The sequence below is a fragment of the Lutjanus erythropterus genome, chromosome 13, assembly GCF_056507025.1.
Source record: "Lutjanus erythropterus isolate fLutEry1 chromosome 13, fLutEry1.hap2, whole genome shotgun sequence".
Taxonomy (NCBI): Eukaryota; Metazoa; Chordata; class Actinopteri; order Lutjaniformes; family Lutjanidae; genus Lutjanus; species Lutjanus erythropterus.
Genome location: NC_139329.1, coordinates 17,326,085 through 17,345,297, shown reverse-complemented (window position 1 = coordinate 17,345,297; position 19,213 = coordinate 17,326,085). Strand labels below are relative to the sequence as shown.

Below are 19,213 nucleotides of genomic sequence, written 5' to 3'. Positions count from 1 at the left end.
ATGGAGAAACACAAGGAAGAAATTCAGTAGCTAAACAAAAAATGGAACCTGACATTTGTTTTCATCTTAATTCCACTGACTGGGGTACCTGCAGACAGAGGTTTACTTTTTATTATATCCCATACAACCTTTTTTATATCATTAAAAATGTTCATGACTTTGTCAATCAGTTTGTTCCTAACGACTTTATAATCATTCATTTTCTGTTGCTGTTTTAATTGGTTCCTGGGTGACCTGCCTCAAAAATACCTAATTTTGCATATGAATTTCAATACGATGAAACTATTTGTTCATGGAGTTTATGTTTTCTATTGGTCCTAATTTAAAATATCACACAATATCAGAGGGGTAGGGACAATGTCAGTTTTGAAGGATGAAGACACAGATGCAGCAGACACAGATTTGCTCATGTTCTCTGGGAATTTGCATTTGACATAATATGCAACTTAACTAACTTTCCTAAAATAATAATGTATTGTAATAATGATAATAATAATGTATAATAAAAAGAAAGAAGTAGGTTAAAATTTCACTATGATGTTATTGTTTCTTACAGTACTCAGTTGTTTTATAATGTGGTAGGATGAGGGTTAAGACAGACTTGAAAAACTGTGAATTTTAACAATGACCTTCCCTAAACTCAAAACTTTGGCATTATATGTTTTTAATATGAAAAATACACCAGTGTATCTCTCAGTGAGTCAGCCATTTTGTTTGGCACACGCCGGGCCTCTCGTCTTTCAGCCTGGCAACAGACATATGAACGGAGGTCGGCGGTCACCATGGGACCACTATTGATGCTGGTGGAGTTTAATGTAAACACATAACTATGCCTGTTTGTTTATTATGTAACCCTTTGTTTGCGTTGCACTCATGATTTTGTGCTCATTGTGATTTGAGTCAGTGTTATCAAAGACAACACAAAAGTGGCTCTGCAAGTCTACATGCTTGAGGTCCTGAGTTTGTAAGTGCTTCTTTTTTACACAAACAGGAGACCTTTTGGTACAAATGACTGTATGAGGGTGCATGTTGACAACTACTGAAGCTACGTGTCACCTGAAGTGAGTTACATTCCTACATTTTCCAGGTTACATTCCCCTCTGGTCACAAAGCAGCGCTCACTTCAGTGTTTACCCTGTAAACACACAGCATCCAGGACTAATGATCTACTTTACATTTAGTCAAAGTAACCAGAGCTTCTGCTGTTTAGTGTAAACAGACGTCTTGCAGCAGGAAATATCAGATGTATGTGGGCAGGGTATGTCTGAGCCGCCACCTGGTCTGCTGTCACATCACCTGAGCAGGAATCTAAATCATTTCATTACCGGCTGCCAGAGAAGTCATGGCGGAGGAAAAGGACCAGACAGACCCAGGAGCCTCTTGGGAGGACCTGCCACTACCTGATGAGTATCCTGAACCACATACGGAGGGCAGAGCTGTGCAGAATGGAGAGGCCAAGGCAGAGGAGGAGGCTCCTGCAACCACAGCAGGGGAAGGCACCAAAGATCAGTCAGCAAAATGCAGCCCAAACCTGCTGCAGATGCTAAAGGCAGCAGAGAGCAGGGGGACACCTCAGGGTCAGGACAGAGACGAGACGAAGGCGTCTGAGTCTGAGACAGGAGATATGGTGGCTGAGGCTCGCAAGACTGACATGGTGAGCAATGACCCTCTTAAAGACGTTTTAGGTAATCCGTGCATCTGTGAGCATATGCCACAGGACACGTGAATCTGCAAATGTTCAGGCTGTTAATGATTTTAGTTGCAATGTGCAGGCCTCTATGAATGTTTGACCAGCAGCCTTGAACACACACACATATTTCACTTATTTTGTCTCTTTGAAAAGACAGAAGACTTAAAGGGGCAGAAAGTTGATTTTTAGTAAGTCTGTAAAAGTCATGCTAACAGGTTTAAAGGTCCAGTGTGTAAGATTTAAAGGGGGTTCTTGGCAGAATATGGCAGAAATAGACTATAATGTTCATGGTATGTTTTAATTAATGTTTAATCACCTGAAAATAAGAGTCACTGTGTTCTTGGTACCTTAGAATTAGCCCTTTATATCTACAGAGTGCAGACTGCCATGTTGAACCAAGTTCGGTTCAGGGACATGTATAAGACAAGTCAGAATCAAAGCAGCAGAGGAAAATATATCCTGACATTTTGGCCTTGTTCAGACTGCCAGTTCAAATCAGTTTTTTGGGGATATTCAGATGGTTTACAGGTTGATTTTAAAAAGTCTGGCAGCAAAAAAACACATGAAATGTGGATTTTTGCAAATCAGATCCAAGCCACAGATTTCTTAAGATGTTTCTCAGTCTGCTCAAATTGTTAAGTGAGGCAACAGGTACAATGCGTCTTACATATAACACTTTTGTTTTTAAAAGCAAACAGAACAAACAAACAAACAAAAAGTCTACGTGTAGTAGAGAACTAGGGGAGTTACAATACAACTGATGCACTTTTACTCAAAATCTATCAGCTGATAAACTCATTGCACCCAATTTAACATTTATCACGTCTGTCTTGAGTCTCAAAGGAAATGTTATTTTTTTTCCATTACAAAAATATCATACATGATATTAATCCAGTCTGATAATGTGGGTCATCTTTAACATAACCATTTAATTCTAATGTCTTTTTTTGTGACCAGTATTATTCTAAACATGTGGTTTAGAAAACCCAAGAAGTTGTGGTGCAATCTTATCCACTTACAAGACCTTACAAAAGTCAATCTTAATGTTTACAGCTTTTTCTCTTTTACTGTCAACACACAACAGCAACGTTGATTCAGAGCAGCTGAGCAGTTACCACAGCAACCTGTGTAGACGCGATGTCTGGACACACAAATCCTCTGATAACTTACAAATAACAGTGCAGACAGCCTGTCTTAAAGACCTGATTTGCAAATCTGATTTGCCAGCAGTGTGAACAGCAGTGTGTTTTGTTTCTAATATTTAATAATTATCCTCCCTGGTTTATGAATTTGCTCATGTGTTAGTTTAGTTGGTGAGCAAACTGCATAACCAGAGTTCCCAAAACAAGGTTTGCAAGTGGGACGGCCCAGTACCTCAGCTGGTACCTTTGTACAGAGGCTCAGTCCTCAGCAGTGGTCCCCCATATTTCCTGCGTGTTTTGTGCTGTCCTACAAAACTAAAAAAATCTTTAAAAACAAAGTTTGCAGATGAATACAAGAAAAAACATAAAAACCATAAATACAAGCAAACCAGTAATGCCAGCTGCATCACATCTCCATGACAGATAAATGGATCGGCATGTGTAAAATTGGTGGAGTGCCCCTTTAAGAGACTTTCAATGCCACTGTAAAGCTACTTAGGTCATGCAGCGGACAGAAAATAATGACAGAATATAGTCACCCAGCTCAATTGTCTCATTTATTTGAGGAAACCAAGGCTCCCATCTGTCCCTGAATGTAGCTATAAAGCTCATGTTTTTTCACTTTGCCGGTTCTCTGTTGCTACAGCTGCTCCCCTCTTTCTCGTTCACTCACAAATTCTGTCATGAATGTACGTTCATGTATGTGCATCTCCTTAATGTCTGTTTAATGTATACCCTGAGAGCAGAGTGCTTTTTACTGTACAAACTCATATTCATCTGTGGCCTCAAGTACTTCTTTCTTAACAGCTCTCTTTCTTCTCTTCGACTTTAACCTGCTCCTCTATATTTTTTCCCAGAGTTCCCCTCTGTAAGCCTCACAAAGACTCTGTTTGTTTCCACTTTCTCCTCTCTGTCTTCTCTCCACCTGTCACCTGGGCCTGTTTAGCGAGGGTGTGGCATAAAAAAAAAGCGTCACTCTGTGAACTCTAATCAGTTCGAGCTTGCAGCTCTGCGGAGTGACTGTGGTCAGTGTGAGAGTGTTCTGTCAGCATGAAGAAAGTGTACAGTCTAGTGAACATGAGTAAAGCCAAGGACCAGGAGGCAGTGCAGTCCATCTGCATCAAGGTATCAATGCTTTTGTTTTGGAAGCGTTGTTAGTCTCTTTGTGAGAACAGTTTTTGAGTTTTCTTTTAAAGGGAGCGAGTCAGGTCTTCATGTTGAATTAAGTAGAGGAAAGCATTCTTTGTTTACATAGGAGTGTTTTAATAAACTTTCAAAGTTACCCTTTAAACCTGTTTTTAACCACGACAACTGAGATGTTTCTCTGAGTTTACTGATTCCAAGGACCGAAAAGTAAATTTGACACTGGAAAATGGAAATTCAGACTTTCTCAGGCTACAAATCAATGCATGAATGATTTCCCAAGGAGCCATTATGTACACATTGAGACCCACTGTCACATTAATTAAAATAATTATTGACTTGCATTGCACTTTCATAGTAGCTGAATTCAAATCTATTTTCTGAGCCCTTTAAGAGATGGTTTTGTGATCATAACTTGCACACTGCTTCAAGTCACAGTTTAATGTCTGTTTGTGTTAAAGATTAAGCAGCTGCTTGAGTAAGAGCCCAATGTATTCGTAAGATTGTATTTAAGTGATTATTTCTCAGAATAAAATTAGAGCCAAATTTCAAACCAGTCTGTCTTTGAACAAAGCACCTGCTTGAAAATGTAAGTGTGTGAATATTATTTTTTATTAATTTGTCCTAAATTCAGGAGTTTCAGATCAAATGAACCAGGTGAGTAAAGTGGATCAATTCAGATTTTACCTTAAAAAGTGACTTTATTAACCAGTCAAAGTAGGGATTATAGGTCTCCATGTTTTAAATCTGCCAAAAGCAACTTAGGTCCAAAAAGTGTACAAACTATACAAATTAAAGTACTTTTGTTGAGTGTAAAGGTAACGTTTGCATTTTCAGATAATGTACGTGTAGCCGACATGAAACAGGTGAATGAAGCAAGGAGTACCTCACAATCCTTTGTGATGTCATATAATGTGAAGAAAATGTAGCTAGAATCAGAGGAAGGCAGAGTGCTGAGGAAACCCCACAGAGATCCTCATTACAATCATTCATGAGCATCTCAGGTTTAATTGCTCCTAATGAGTATTTGAGGACTCTTTTTGATTAGTAGAATCACGTGAAAGATTGATAATGATGCCTTTCTCCAGTTCAACTTTGATGAATGTCATTAGAGTATAACTGCAATAATTCTTCATTATCATGCAGTCGTTTTTCTATCATACTGTGAATTCTAATATATAAATTAGTTGTCTAAATTCACACTGCAAAGCAGTGAAAAAGTCAGATGACAGTTGCAGTTTGACTTGGAACAAGGTCACCTTGTTATCATTATATACTGGGTACAGTATATTTCTTCCATGTCACGCAGCCCTGAAGCCATTTGTATTCTAAAAATATCTGGGATTCTTCAGTGTGCATTTCATCTGAATGACTTGACTCGACAACTTGACTTCCTTTAACACTGCTGAAGGGCTTGTGATGACCTTTTACAGAGGTCTCAGTACAACATAAGAGTGACAGCATCTTCACATTGCACCACACTGATTTGCACTTTAATTTGAAGCCCTTTTAGGAAAAAAAGGTCAAAATCTGTGCTGAGACTGTCTCTATCCAATCTGTACATCTGCCTGATTGGTACAGCACATGCAATTCTCGACAGAGAGAAGAAGCAAGTGAAATGGCTCACTCATTAGCTACTTTCATCACTGTGACGGAAAAAAAAGTTTTTAAGATTAATTTGAAAGTTCTAATGTCTTCTGGATGTCATGTAAATATAACACCACCATACATTTACTCATACATATACTTCATCAGACTCCTTCCAGAGGACATTAAAACCTTATGTTATGGATGAAGACATTAAAGTCTTCATCCATAACATTCTGAATTGAACACATTGTTTTTTTTTGAATAGATAATAGAAGTTGCTACGAGTGAGCCATCTCACTTCCTTCTCTTCTCTGTTGAGAGTTGTGCAGTACCTTGATTGGGCAGCATGGGCTCAAGTGGCGACACTTGATTCAAGTTCCGAAAATCTGATTTGACCAAACTGGTAAATGCCCATGTCTGTCAAACTCCATGGCCAATTTGTAAATGAAGTTTTATGTTAAAAATTTTTAATGACTGAGCCCAAGCCCACAAAACTGTGACGACATCACCATTACATCATCAGGGTTATTTTCTCAAGACAAAGGTCCTCAACAGCCACAGACAACATTACACAACTGGGTTGTACATCCTGTGAGTAAAATGACCTTTAAGATCTGATTCAGCTGAGTGTGAATTTGTATAATTCATACACTTGCTATACACTATACTGTAGTTCCATATACAAATACTTTTTGAGCGCAGAGCTGCCAGCCAAACTCTACAATGAATCCTTTAAACCTGCAACCCCAAACACTCAATCGATATGTCCATATCTGTTAGAGGTGGGGGTGAGTGCGGGGGTGTGTCTGTGTTGGTGGGTGTATCCATGTGCATGTCTTCCTGTGAGGGTAAGAAAAAGAAAAAAAGCAGAAAATTCCCATAATAAATGTAGGAGATTGTAGTGGGAGGGAATAAACCCTCAGCTAAGCTTTTGGAGGTGGACTTGAGAAGCTCTGGCTCAGAGAGCAGAGTGAGGCGAGCAGCCAGAAAGTGGACATGGCCAAGTGGGACTCCTGTGGCAGCAGCCCAGCCTTCAGACAGCCTCACTGGATGGTGAGACAGCAGCACATACAGGGATGAGTCAGGAGAAGAGAAGGAGACCTGTGGTAGTGACAGGCTGTGAGCAGAGAGGGGGTAACCTGCTGTGAACGGTGGTGCTTGTGTGCAATTATAACCACATGAAGTAATGAGTCTTTAGTCTTGTGTAGCAAGTGTAGCAATAACTAATATACTTGACTGTTTATGTCTGTTTGTGTCTCTTTTTTTGTTTCCATAGCAAATACAATTCACTGACCAGAAGCAAGAATTCAACAAACGTCCCACCAAGACCGGCCGTCGCTCTCTGTCTCGTTCCATCTCACAGTCGTCAACTGACAGCTACAGTTCAGGTATGAAAACAGGAAAATACACATGCATGCGCTCTATAAGTCTGATCACATGTCTTTGATACAGAAACTAAACTGGTTCTGATCCCAGCATGAGAACTACAGGCCCAGAGGATTAGCCTCGGTGCTTTCTCCCTCAGCTGAACATTAATTAAAAGGAAAAGTCTTCTGAAGAATTAAGTCTCTTTAATTTGGTCTAAATCAGCTCTGTGAGCCTTTCTCAAACATGTCAATCACCGCCAGAGTTTATACAGACTTCAAAGGCTCAGAGAGGACTCACCTAGCTGGAGTCTGATTTCTGAAAAGCAGAGCCAACTCATAACTTTCAAGCTTTCCAACAAATCATTTGTGTCTCTGTATTTGTCCTTCATACTCAAACTGTTTGCTTTTGGGCATGACATCATACCAGGGGATATTTTTTACTTACAGTGCCTGATGTCTGTGTTTCAGTGTGCAGTGACAGCTCTGAGGATGAGTCCTCCCCCAGAGACAAGCAGCAGAAAACCTCCAAGGGCTTTTCTGACTTCTGCGTCAAAAACATCAAACAGGCCGATTTTGGACGCAGAGAAATAGAAATTGCAGAGCAAGGTAAAGACAAAGAGGTGTAAAAAATGTGATAATGAGAAAATAAATACTGTGGCACCTATCAAAGAGGACTGAACATAGAGGAAACAACACACAAGAAGAGATAAAATGAGAATGTTCAGCCTTAAATAAGTAAATGTGTGTATTCATGATCTGTCTGTGTCTGTCATGTCCAGAGATGCCAGCTCTGATGGTGCTGAGGAAAAGAGCAGGAGGGGAGAAACCTCTGGCTGGAGCCAAAGTGCTTGGCTGCACACACATCACTGCACAGACAGCGGTCAGTGAGTTCACTACAGACAAAGTGTTACTGAGCGCCACAAACATCCCCTATTTGTGGCTGGACATTTAAAGCAAAGATAAAACAAGTTCTTCTCAGAGTGTGATATTACACATATTGCATTACTCCTTTTTTATCTGCATTAGAAATAACACAGATTAAATTGGCAGAAGGATCACATAAAGGGCCGACAGAGTATCAACTCTGATATTCAACATTTTTACGATGATGAAAATAATAATTAAAAAAAATCTGATTGCAGATAAAATAAATTAACTGAAAAATGTCCTATTTCAGTTCTGATGTAGCAGCCGCTCCCTTAGTAGTGTTCTCAGTGTTCACCCCATAACAGTATCTGACATAATTAAGCTACTTTAGCTTATTCTACAATAATGCATCCTAATTGTTCATAATAGTTGATTTATATTTTGTGTCAACAATCTGAAGCCTAGCCTAGTGGAGTAAAATGTACAATATATTCCTCTGAAGTAGCAGAAAATGGTTATTCTACATTTTGACCATCTTCCAAATATAGTCTACTAATTGGTATTAGTATTGTCCCTAAAAAGTCCATGTTGTTTGATACTTAGCTACCATGTGTTTTGTCTCCTGCAGGTGTTGATTGAGACTCTGTCTGTGTTGGGGGCTCAGTGTCGCTGGGCGGCCTGTAACATCTTCTCCACTCAGAACGCTGTGGCTGCTGCTCTGGCTGAACGAGGTACGACCCTCTGTGCAGCCTGACTCGTCTCGGTTTTGTGCTTTGCCACTTTCTCTTTGAATAATCACCACTCTCTTGACTTCAGGCATCACAGTGTTTGCATGGAGAGGAGAATCAGAGGATGACTTCTGGTGGTGCATCGACCGATGTGTTGGCATGGGCACCTGGCAGCCCAACATGGTACTGTGATCATCACCATCACCATCACCATTTGACCAATAGTGCAAAGACTTGAGACTTTCTTGTGACCTGCAGAACAATGACTTGGTCCTACCTCTGCCACAGAGGAACTGGATGAATATGTTTAAACTGTGTTTTACTCTGTGTTTGGGTGAACTGTGCCTTTAATTACCTTAAAGTTCAATGCATAAGAAAAGGCTGCATCGATGGAGAGTTCAGCTTGTTTTTTCACTCTTGTCAGATTCTGGATGACGGAGGCGACTTGACCCACTGGATCTATAAGAAGCACCCGAGCCTGTTCAAGAGGCTCAGAGGCATCGTGGAGGAAAGTGTTACAGGCATCTACAGGTTAGTTCCACACAAAACTCGAACATGACGTTCCTACAAGTTCTCAGAGTCTCAGCTAGCACGTGTCTCGGCCTGTGTTTCAGGTTGTACCAGCTGTCAAAGGCGGGCAAGCTGTGTGTCCCCGCCATGAACGTTAATGACTCGGTGACCAAGCAGAAATTTGACAACCTTTACTGCTGCAAGGAGTCCATACTGGACGGGTAATGATGCATGTTGTGGACATACACCGATACAAACAGTGGTACAGGACAGAGAGACAGCCTGACTGTGTTGGACTCTTGTTTCAGGTTGAAGCGAACCACTGACGTCATGTTTGGAGGAAAGCAGGTAGTGGTGTGCGGATATGGTGAGGTCAGTAATAATCTTAAAGGAACAGTTCACCCAACAATGAAAATTCAGTCACTTTCTATTCACCTATATAGGTCAGATGGAAAAAACATCTGAAAAAACAAAACTACATAACATGCTTCCATACAGCTCGTCTGGGATAATCAAGTTTCTTAAAGCCCCAGCATGCCGTTCACTTGCATGTGCACATGGTCACACACACACACACACACACACACACACACACACACACACACACACACACACACACACACACACACACACACACAGTTCAGACAGTATGCACACATGTGAATGAGGCTCCAAGCTAATTATCTACAGGCTAAAAATATGGTGTAAATGACGTCTTTCAAGGCAACTTGGCAAGACTTTGAATACACCAGACAAGCAGTAGGAAGACATTTGCTATTTGACAGCTGGTCACAATTCATTTAAATTGTTTCGGGGTTCTGCAACTCTGTTTTTCTGTGAAACTTCAGCAGTGTTTTGTTGACTAAAAAACTAAACCCGACCTTCAGGCTGCATGAGGGTGAGTAAATAATGACTGAATTTTCATTTTAGGGTGAACTATCACTTTAATGTTTCCACTGCTAACAATTATTATGTATAAACAGCTCCTCTAGTCTCTTTTCTCCTCTCTTGTAGGTTGGCAAAGGTTGCTGCGCTGCCTTGAAAGCGTTGGGTGCTGTTGTGTACATCACAGAAGTGGATCCCATCTGTGCCCTTCAAGCCTGGTATGAATGGAGAAAGCTTTAAAAAACACAGATTTGAAGTGTGTTTCACTCTTTTGATTGCACGTGGAGCGTGAAATGAAATGATATATAATATAAATATCATTAAATAGTAAAAAAGTCTTTTCTATCCTTCTCATAGCATGGATGGCTTCAGAGTGATTAAACTGAGTGAAGTGGTCAGACAGGTTGACATGGTCATCACCTGCACAGGTAAATACTGTCCTCTACTATGTAATATTAGCTCTTAATAAGAATGTCTGTGCAGTAATATGAATGTGTTTTACTTCGTCTCTGCTTCTCTGCAGGCAATAAAAACGTGGTGGGGAGGGAACATCTGGACAGAATGAAGAATGGCTGCATAGTCTGCAACATGGGACACTCCAGCACTGAGATAGACTTGGTATGAATGGCATGGCATGCAGTTTTTATGTGCATGCAAACCTGCATACAATAAGTGTAAAATACTGACTGTCGCTTCTCAGGCGAGTCTGAGGACCACAGAGCTGAGGTGGGAGCGTGTGAGGCCTCAGGTGGACCATGTTATTTGGCCTGATGGCAAGAGAATCGTCCTGCTGGCTGAGGTGATGATCTTGCTGTTATTATTATACACCAGCGCCGAGGGATAATGTACAGAAACACATTTATTCTAAAATACAGCCTCACAGTGTGTTCTGCGCCGGGCTCTTGCTGCACATTATCCTGTTTATTACACAGCACTTACAGAAAAGGCTACATGAATCACTTGACATGAAAAAGTAGCGGCAGCCATTTTTAATACAGTTAGGCTGATATTGTACCTGGAAGAGCATTTTTATTATTCCTTCATCTATCCTCTCCCATATACTGTATAATCACTGTATAGTCCTCCACATAGAAATCCCTGGTAGTAAATGTGTGAGTGATTTCAGACACAGGAATATTTGTGAAGCCTTTTCTGCACTATACTTGCCATGCTGCACATGACTCTGCCAGATTAAATGTTGTTAATGTTACAGGGAGCTTGACATTCTCTGTTATCAATGTTTAACGAACTGGCTAGCTATAAGTTAGCATTAACTGACACTTAACTATCATACAGACACGTTAGAGCATAGTCTCCTCCGTGCACGTATCTTATGATGAAACGCTCACGTTAAAGGAACACAGATGGTTAAAGTGCAAAAGAAATGCTTACAATACAGTTTTTTTATGCTCTTTCAGGGTCGTTTGCTGAATCTGAGCTGCTCCACGGTGCCTTCACTTGTCCTTTCCATCACTGCTACAACTCAGGTATGATCATATGTTACAGCGCTGATGGAGTCAAGGGTGCAATTGCAGACTTCAGCATGCTACAACATTAGTTGGCCTCTATGTGTCTCTAAATGGTTAAATAATTAATAGTTTCCTGTGTGTTTTGTTACAGAGATATTGAGCTGTTTTACTTTAAGTCACATAATAAAACAATTTTAATATAAACCAGGGATCGGGGCTGTTTCACCATCAATGCATCACAACCTTCAGCACGCTGTTTGCTGACCACCACTGACTAACATTTTTCAAATTATTTTCTATATGTATCAAAGAGGAGCTGTCTGTAGCTCTGTCACTTTGAGGCCAATATTACACTGTAAACACCAGTTCATCAATGACACTAAATCCAAGTGTAGAGACCACACAGATCTGTCAAAACGACATGAAAACTTTGTTTATTTGATACAAACAATCCTTGTGAGACTAAAATATATTTTTAATGTAAAGTCAACCAGTTTTGATTTTTGAGTTTATTTTTCTAAAATGTATAAAGCTGATATAGCCTAATTACTTTAAAACCAATTAGTTGTGCAGCCTACATTTTGATAATTGAATAAACTAAAAAAAAAAAGTTGTGAAAATATGTACTCAGTGTTTGTTCATGTTCATATGGCATGTAGTCAGTGTATTGTCTAATAAAACAAATAATTTGTGTTTCCTTGATATAACAAAAACACATTATTACAACGAGAGCTGCAGTGTTATGTTTATTCATGAACATCAGAAAATAGTTACAAAATATTCAATTTAAATTCAGTTTACTTACATTTTTAAATTGAACAAGCTCAAAATTATTTACTATGCACATTGAAAGTTTTGTGTACAAGATAAGGTGAGTGAGTTAATTATAAGTTTACAGCGTAGTCACCTGTAGCTGTGTTAACAGAGACTCTCACTGTTGTATGTCAGGCGATGGCTCTCATAGAGCTGTACAGCGCTCCAGAGGGACGGTACAAACAGGACGTCTACCTGCTGCCAAAAAAGATGGGCAAGTCCACAGTTTCAATATCCTAAAAGAATGTGTATCTCATCTTTATATTTACAACTGATAAACTCGTGTATGTTTTATTATTTCAGATGAATTTGTGGCCAGTCTTCACCTGCCAACGTTTGATGCTCATGTCACAGAGCTGACCGAGGAACAGGCCAAGTACCTGGGCATCGGCAAACACGGACCCTTCAAACCCAGCTACTACAGGTGAGGACAAATCGCATTTTTCTTACAACTAACCCTAACACACACATGTTTTTTTTCTGTATTTAATTGTCATAATTTTTCAAATAGGTATTGATGAAGCTGAGAGACAGAAGCATTGACACTGAGACACTGACGCCATCTACAGTCTGAATCTTACCAAATATTCTGAAGAGACAGTGGACGAGGACTTCAAACTTCTACTGTAGTGCTGATTTTTCTGATTATGTGCTGTTGTATCTTTTCTTTATTTGTTTATTTGACAGGGGCAGCACATTTTAATACATCTCAGTGTAAAAAACAAGATGTAAACATGCAAGAATGCTACTTTACACGCTCAATCTCTAGGTCAGTAACCAGAACAGACATTACAAGTGACAACATACCAACACAAATCTGTTTTATGTGTTTTCCCTTGTTTTAAATGTTCACACTATCAAGAGTGTCACAGTGAACTGAAACTAAAACAGTTCAAATGAAACACAAAGTGCTGAATTGGAGGTATTTACTACTCTGCTTTAATAATGATAATAATACATGTTTTATTGGAGCTGGGATCAGTAACATATATCTTACTGACCGTATGTGGACTATAAGTTGACACCTCAAGTGATTATCAAGTGAATATCTGATTATCAGTGTGATAACACTTTTGGACATAAAATTAAATGTTCTAATATTAACCTTTAATGAAGCCTCTAGTAGTTAAGCAGCATGCATAAGATATTATAATAAAAAGAACAATTTGTTCTCACAGCTTGTTCCTGTGTCTCTGTGTCATCATTTTAATGTAATAAAAATAGAAAGTCATTCAGATTTGTACCTCTGAACTTCAGAAAAATGTAGTAGTAACAGTGTGTCAGAAAGAACAGAAAAATGATCTGTGCTCACAGTCATTATCTTGTACAAGAAGGTTTGTCCCTACTAAATTGTTCTCAAAGACTAAGGGCAAATCTATGGAAGCCCATTTCTGCCAATGTGATGAATAAAACATCCTATAAGTCATTATAATTGGAAAATTTAATTTATCTCAAAATATAAATAAAAAGAAAATTTCTCATTATAATGACCAACGGGATATTTTTCCCCATTACATTCATGAAGATGGAAGGTGGAAGAACCTCGCCTCAGAAGTGAAGGTTTCTCCACTTGGGGGCGTAAGAGCTCCATAGTCTTTGAGTGACACCTGCAATGTGTATTATAGCTTATATTATTTAGTTGCATCACTGTTTACCCTGTTGTTACATATTTAGCACCAGTATATTTGGAATTAACGTCCTACTCCTAACGTCACACCAAGATAAAAGCTCAATCTAGAATCCAGTGGCAGATGGACATGGTTTTGGGTCTGAAATTGAACTGTGAATTTGTGTGTGTGTGTGTGTGTGTGTGTGTGTGTGTGTGTGTGTGTGTGTGTGTGTGTGTGTGTGTGTGTGTGTGTGTGTGTGTGTGTGTGTGTGCGTATACATATATGTATGTATGTATGTATATTCTTCTGTAATGAAAGTACAGTTGCTATTATGAGGATAATGACGTGACTTTCTAAAGATGCTTTATTTGTGCAAAAGATTAACCAACAATATGCATTAACAAGACAGAAATGATGGACATACACCCAATCATACAAAGCAGTTACAGTGATGTAATGATATGGTAAAAGTCAGCAGGCTCTACTATCAGAGCACCTCCACTGTCAGGACAGGAAACAAACACCTTTTGTACGTCCCCCAGAGGACAGAACTTAGCATTCTTGGGTAAGTTAAAGTCTGAGTCAGTTACCATGGTAATTATGTATTATTATATTATGTTTTCTTTGATAATTATGACTGGTAAGATTTATTACAATGACAGATAAAGACAGAATGTTAGGTATATAAAAATATTTAATATAAGAATAAATATTAAATTTCATATATTATTTTATTGTTGTTGTGTCATTGAAGCACTTTATTATTAAGTACAAGAGTAATGTACTTAGTTACATTTCACCACTGAAAAAAGCATAACATCTAAGTTTGTCTAAATGAACCCAACTCAAGCACACTGAGTTTGGCAGCTTTTTCAACCTCAAAGTACAAGTAACTTATTTACTTACTTAATAACAAGTTGATACAAACTGATTTAGGTGAACTCAGTATTGTAATTAAACTTGATGTTAGTCTTTACAGTGTAGACCCCCTGTCTATCTTTACTGATAACACAGTAAAGCTCAGAGCTTTTTGTGGTATGGATGCAAATATAAACATTATCTACCGGTACACAATGCTGCAACACAGCATCATCCTCAACTCTACTTTAAAAAGAATGATAAAAGCATAATCTCATAATATTATCTATATAATATGTTGTGCGTGTATATCTATTTAACCAGTATTTTGCTGTTAAAAGTAGTTCATTTATATAGAGAGAGACCTCATTATGCTACACAGTATGAGTCTACTACAATTACCTAATTTAAAATATGAATTCTAATTAAAAGAAAAGATATTCATCCCACTGACTATTCAGACTTAATTATTGTCTTCACAAGGTTAAACGCTGCAGTGTGTGGAAATAAAGGCTGAAGCTGATATGTTTTTCTTCTACTTTCTAATATCTTTATTTCACTGTCATAGATAATGATAGTGATCATCATTTCAAAGTGTTACACAATCAGTCTGTTCTCAACCCCTGTAATTTCTTCCTCTTGTCTTTTATTCAAACATGTATTTATTTATGAGTTTGTCAATCTCTTTCTGCCTCATTTTGTCTCTGCAAAAACTATTAGTTACAACTATCATTACCAATTGTCTGATAAATGTCATATTGGTATTTCAGGTACTTACAGTATATTTATTATCATTATTCCACAGCTAGGAGATTTACAGAAGATTTCTTTTTTTATTATTTATTTTCATATTACTTGAGAAAAAAAATCCTCTGATACTTACATTATGGTAGCTTTACTTGCTGAATTGGCGGTGCTTCAGAATTGGTTTTGGTTCTTGCTAGACGCTACGTAATTAACTTCCAAGAAGATCCAGCTGGTCATATGACGATCATTATCTCTTTTCCTCGATTGTTGCATCCTGTCTGTCTCTGATCATGAAGTCCTAAAAATACCCCTCTGTCCCTGGATTACTGTAATCCAGCATACGTGTGTGTGTGTGTGTGTGTGTGTGTGTGTGTGTGTGTGTGTGTGTGTGTGTGTGTGTGTGTGTGTGTGTGTGTGTCCAAGCATGGCCTGGTTGAAGATCCTTATTGAACTGTACACTGTGTTTCACTGGGGCAGCAGACTAAAGGTGAGTCACTAATACTGCAGGAGACGAGTTTTTCTCTTCCTCCTCCTCCTCCTTCCTCTCTCTGATTTTTCTTATTGACCTCAAACATCTCATCCCCTGGCTCTTATCTGCTGCGCTGCTGTGAAGTTGTTTCGATCTTATTTATCAAGCATGACTTCAGTGGCCCCTCTGACCTGTGGTGTTTCCCAAGGCTCAATTCTTGGTCCTTGTTATTCTGTATACATGATTAACAAACACAAAGTCCAGTACCATTGTTATGTAGACGACAGACAAATGTATATCCTATAAAACCAGTGAAGTCCATCATTTATCCTGTCTGTAAGAAAAAAATTCTGTATGTCCCCACATCTTTTCAGCTTTTTTAAATTGGTTTCTTAATAATATTACTATTGTTACTATTATTATTATTATTAGTAGTAGTAGTAGTAATAGTAATGTTAGATATAATCAGAGTTTGCACCCAATTTTGCTGCAACAATTAATCAATGAGTTGTCATTAAATTAATGAAAACTAAATAAAACTAATGTGAAACTATTTTGATAATCAATTGATGAATTTTAACATCTTTTTTAAAGAAAAAAGTCAAAATTCTCTGATTTCAGCTTCTTAAATGTGAATATTTTCTGGTTTCTTTACACCTCTAAAACAGTAATCTGAATATCTCTGGGTTGTAGATGTTGAGGATGTCACCTTGGGCTTTGGGAAAAACTGATCAACATTTTTCACCATTTGCTGACATTTTATAAACCACACAACAAATCAATTAATCAGGAAAATAATAGACTAAAATAATCATTATTTGCAGCCTTATTCTGAGCTAAGCTCCTAAATACACAATAAATTCAGACTCACTCTGCTGCAGTTAGTGTACAATACCTTTAATGTAACACAGTGATATACAGTACAACGAAACAGTTGAGACAATAACAATTAAACAGCCATTAGTGCAAGAGATTAATGATGAGATCCACTGACTTCCACACCCAATCTAATCTAATGACACCACTCATTCTCCCAGGACCCCATAGTCAGAGTGAGTGTGTGTGTGTGTGTGTGTGTGTATGTATGGTATAGTGTGTGTGTGTGTGTGTGTGTTCTTGTACTTGCTACGTACTGGAGACCGGCATGAGTGTTTAACCAACAAAGTGAAGTCTTTTTTGGGGAGTGAGTACATTTTGGCTGGTCCTCACTTTGATTCCACTTAAATAGCCTCCTAAGGCTATATAGATGCTATTCTCTTGTTTTCTCAAAAGTCCCAACTTGAATGTCAAAATGAGTTTTGGACACCTGAATTTTTACACACTTTTTGCTCACTAGCGCCCCCTAATGCATTAGCCTGGTATTACACCCAAATTATCATCCAATCCAACTTTATTTGTAAAGCACTTTAAAACAACCACAGTGGACCAAAGTGCTGTACAGAAATAAAATACAAGAACAGATTAAAATACATAAAAAAAACAGCTATACAATTTAAAATATAGAACAATAAACAAATAAAAATAAATATTTATCAATAAATATAAATAAAATAGACAATAAAATAATTAAAAAAACCAATACATTCAACATCTCACATGGTGTTAAAAGCAAAGGATAAAAGATGGGTTTTAAGATTGGACTTTCTGGAAAAACTGGTAAGCTCAACAACAGTATCCTAAGGGCAATTAAGTGACAAATACTATTTACAACCCTGTCAATTTCCACTTCTTAGAATGTTTACTGCCAATTATCACACATAAAATAAGAAATAATATTTTGTACTTTTAGCAACCAGTTCTCAGCTGTATACCACAAACATCATAGGGTTCTGTATACTAATCAGTCTTAATCAAAATGAGTACTACCCAATACATCACAGTGAACAATAATCTTTACCTTTGACCTTTAATAAAATAATCTTAAATGTTCTGTGCAGTAATGTAAGTTTTAAAATAATAATAAAATAAAATGCAATAAGCAGCACTCTATACATTTTATAGTAAACCTGAGAACAATAATAAACAGTAACAATACTTCATATTCTTAAATCATTTATTAGTGCACAGCTCAGTAAACATTATAGTGTTCTGCATAGAAATCAGGAAACGCAGCTCTCAATATACTTTCACAGTGAGCAATATTATTTATAGTGCTGTCAATAGATAAAAAAAATGAGATTAATTAATTATGATCTGTAATTAATTGATCTAATTAATCTCTTTTTTAATCTCACCTAAAAATTGCTGAGAAAAGCCCTCAACTTGAGGTATTTTCATTTAAATTATTACATTATTGTGACAGATCAAAAGATTGGTCGTTTTTTGGTCGTCACTGTCACGGTGGCTTGTATGAAGGGTCATTGGACGCAGTTTGCAACACCCCTGTTAACCCCTCGTCTTCCACCATGTTTATCGGCCTGCAGTTCTTCACTATCCACTTGGCAAGAACATTCGTCAGCCTGTCGGTTGCAGACTTCCTCATACGTGGGTTGTTCTCCTCGAGTTTAGTTTGGAGAAGAGTTTTGCTATGGCTCGCTAAATGACCAACGTCTCTGCTGCTAACGTTAGCTGTGGCTGCACTCGCGACTGGGTGCTTCGTGTTGATGTCGGAGGCTAAACTTGAGCTGCTTCAGTGGTGAGAAAACTCCTTCTCACAAAGACGGCATATCACTCTACCTTTATCAGTGGAGCCGTCGGGGCGTTTTTGAAAGGTAAATTTCCTATTCATTGGACTGACAACTCTCACATGCTCCTCCATTTTCACGTCTCCTCACCTTGACCTCCCAACTACAATGGGAGCCTATCAGGTTATGCTAAACAAACCCAAACACAACGACAGCCAATCAATGTCCACTTCAGGGTGTGACTGACCATTGTTTAGGTTAGAGATTAAAAATTAGATTAACGCGATTAAAAAACATAACACGCTAAATACGACTGCAATTAATTAATCGCAATTAACGCGATAATTTGACACCCCTAATTATTTACTCTTAATAAGTACCTAGTGCTCAGCTCTGGTCCTTAATTTTATTGTTGTGCACAGTAATCAGTCTCAATCAGGATAAGCATCAGTACATTTTCATAGTGCAATTTCAAAGTTCTCTTTTTTAGAGGCAAAAACACTTAAAAACTGTATTTTGCGATTTCCATGTCGGCTACTAAACAACCTTAGCTTCAAATGTTGCTAAGTGGTGCATTAACTACATTTTGTGTTGAATAATCACCTTGGGGACCTTTAGGTACAGTAAATATAGGCAGGGCTGGTATGTGTCTGCTGCTGCTGCTGCCATCCAATTCTGAACAGTCATCAGGGTTAGAAGTA

General features: G+C 38.2%; 1 protein-coding gene across 4 annotated transcripts; it reads left to right on the top strand.

The window, feature by feature from the left end:
* The first annotated feature begins 1,266 nt into the window (after positions 1 to 1,266).
* On the top strand, positions 1,267 to 13,386 carry LOC146316385 (S-adenosylhomocysteine hydrolase-like protein 1). Of its 4 annotated transcripts, none has more exons than XM_084734061.1 (17): positions 1,267 to 1,654; positions 6,842 to 6,953; positions 7,401 to 7,538; positions 7,712 to 7,812; positions 8,428 to 8,530; positions 8,616 to 8,710; positions 8,952 to 9,058; positions 9,142 to 9,258; positions 9,346 to 9,409; positions 10,052 to 10,140; positions 10,280 to 10,350; positions 10,446 to 10,540; positions 10,623 to 10,721; positions 11,341 to 11,409; positions 12,340 to 12,418; positions 12,508 to 12,628; positions 12,716 to 13,386. In XM_084734061.1, exons 1-17 carry the CDS (start codon positions 1,343 to 1,345, stop codon positions 12,720 to 12,722), a joined length of 1,779 nt encoding a protein of 592 aa, XP_084590187.1. In that variant the 5' UTR covers positions 1,267 to 1,342; the 3' UTR covers positions 12,723 to 13,386. The 4 variants fall into 4 exon arrangements, with proteins under 4 accessions (XP_084590187.1, XP_084590189.1, XP_084590190.1 ...); XM_084734064.1 differs by lacking the exon at positions 1,267 to 1,654 and adding an exon at positions 3,837 to 3,957; XM_084734063.1 differs by lacking the exon at positions 12,716 to 13,386 and having other exon boundaries at positions 12,508 to 12,632.
* The last annotated feature ends 5,827 nt before the right edge of the window (positions 13,387 to 19,213 follow it).